This window comes from Manacus vitellinus, unplaced genomic scaffold, assembly GCF_001715985.3.
Source record: "Manacus vitellinus isolate BGI_N305 unplaced genomic scaffold, ASM171598v3 scaffold_94_pilon, whole genome shotgun sequence".
NCBI lineage: Eukaryota > Metazoa > Chordata > Aves > Passeriformes > Pipridae > Manacus > Manacus vitellinus.
The window spans coordinates 801799-803801 of NW_021940890.1; the positions used below are offsets into that span (position 1 = coordinate 801799).

At 43.3% G+C, this 2003-nt stretch overlaps 1 protein-coding gene across 1 annotated transcript in view; it reads right to left on the reverse strand.

Annotated features, from left to right (window-relative positions):
- KLHL28 (kelch like family member 28) overlaps positions 1–2003 on the reverse strand; it is a 14359-nt gene that overhangs the window by 6733 nt on the left and 5623 nt on the right. Inside the window, exon 3 of the mRNA XM_029965278.1 lies at positions 460–491. Within this exon, the coding sequence (XP_029821138.1) occupies positions 460–491 (32 nt within the window). The remainder of the gene's footprint in view (positions 1–459; positions 492–2003) is intronic.

The following is a 2003-nucleotide window of genomic DNA, read 5'->3' on the forward strand; positions in this document are numbered from 1 at the left end:
ACATCTCCATGCTGGAACGGGAACACAGGGATCACGTGAGGAAACCCAGATACAGCATCCTGGAGAAGGACATCTCCATGCTGGAACGGGAACACAGGGATCACATGAGGAAACCCAAAAACATCATCCCGGAGAAGGACATCTCCATGCTGGAACGGGAACACAGGGATCATTTGAGGAAACCCAAATACAGCATCCTGGAGAAGGACATCTCCATGCTGGAACGGGAACACAGGGATCACGTGAGAAAACCCAGCTAGCTCATTCTAGGGAAGTACATCTCCATGCTGGAAAACAGGGATCATGTGAGAAAATCCAGCTAGACTGTCCTGGAGAAGTACATCTCCATGCTGGGACAGGAAAACAGGGATCATGTGGGAAAACCCAACTAGATTGTCCTGGGGGAAATACATCTCCATGCTGGGACAGGAAAACAGGGATCAGGTGGGAAAACCTAACTGGAGTCGTCCTGGGGGAAGTACATCTCCATGCTGGGATAGGAAAACAGGGATCATTTGAGAAAATCCAACTAGATTGTCCTGGGAGAATCTCCATGCCAGGACAGGAAAACAGGGATCACGTGGGAAAACCTAATTGGAGTCATCCTGGGGGAAGTACATCTCCATGCAGGAAAACAGGGATCATGTGAGAAAACCCAACTAGATCATTCTGGAGAAGTACATCTCCATGCTGGAAAACAGGGATCAAGTGAGAAAATCCAACTAGATTGTTCTGGAGAAGTACATCTCCATGCTGGAAAACAGGGATCATGTGAGAAAATCCAACTAGATTGTTCTGGGGGAAATACATCTCATGCTGGAACGTGAAAACAGGGATCAGGTGGGAAAACCTAATTGGAGTCATCCTGAGGGGAGTACATCTCCATGCTGGGACAGGATAACAGGGATCATTTGAGAAAATCCAACTAGACTGTCCTGGGGGAAATACATCTCCATGCTGGAAAACAGGGATCAAATGAGAAAACCCAAGTAGATCATTCTGGAGAAGTACATCTCCATGCTGGGAGAGGAAAACAGGGATCACGTGGGAAAACCCAACCAAAAACCCAAGGGACGAGAAGGGTAAGTTTAAAGAAAAAAAAAAAAAGAACAGCCACCAAGATCAAAGAGAGAAGAGAAAATTAGAGAGGAGGAGACACGTTCTATATTTATGCACAAACATGCACTTGGAAAGTATAATTTGCAGCTTTATAAACACATTTTACGTGCGCTCTGTAATTTCAACAAAATGTCAGCGGAGAACAAAGTAATCTGAAAAATGTGTCTTTAAAATGCATTTCCTTCTAATTATACTCAGAACACGGTGGCTTGAGCCTGCTCGATATAAAGTCTAGTCAATCCACCGAAATGGCTTAATTAATAAATGACTTCAATAATTAAGAGGCTCTCCAGTAGAGAGGAAATGTGAACCATCCAAGAGCAGGAGGTCCCTGGGGAGCTGACAGGCACTAAGAACCCAGAAGCAGGAGCTGCTGAAACACCAGGCTGGTGTCAGAGAATGTAGACTAAATACATTCTCAGGAATTTTGTTATGAAGAAGCAAAAAAGAAATCAAAATAATCCAAATTACACTGCTAGGTAACACTGTTACAGTCACTGAAGAGGCTGGGAGAGAAGCAGAGCTGAAGAATATCAGAGGACAAGTTTATTCACTCAAACAGATTTTTTTATGAAGCACAAAACCCCCTTTATTTTTTAAATCTATAAACCTAACATGTAGTTTAATGTTGGTCCCTATAAATTAACTGAAAAACCTCAAAAATTAAATAATTTTGACAACCTCTCTGAACACAGGGAAAAGGAACATATGGTTCTTCCCAGGTTTTTAAGAGTATATTCATATCAGCAAACGTGGCACTGTCATGGAAAAGAGCATCTTGGAGTAAATGAACATCCCAGAATCCAGCTGGGGAACCAGTTCAGGCAGTCCCTGAGCACAGGGAACATTCATGGAGCTGATAAGGGCACTCAACATCAAAGCAC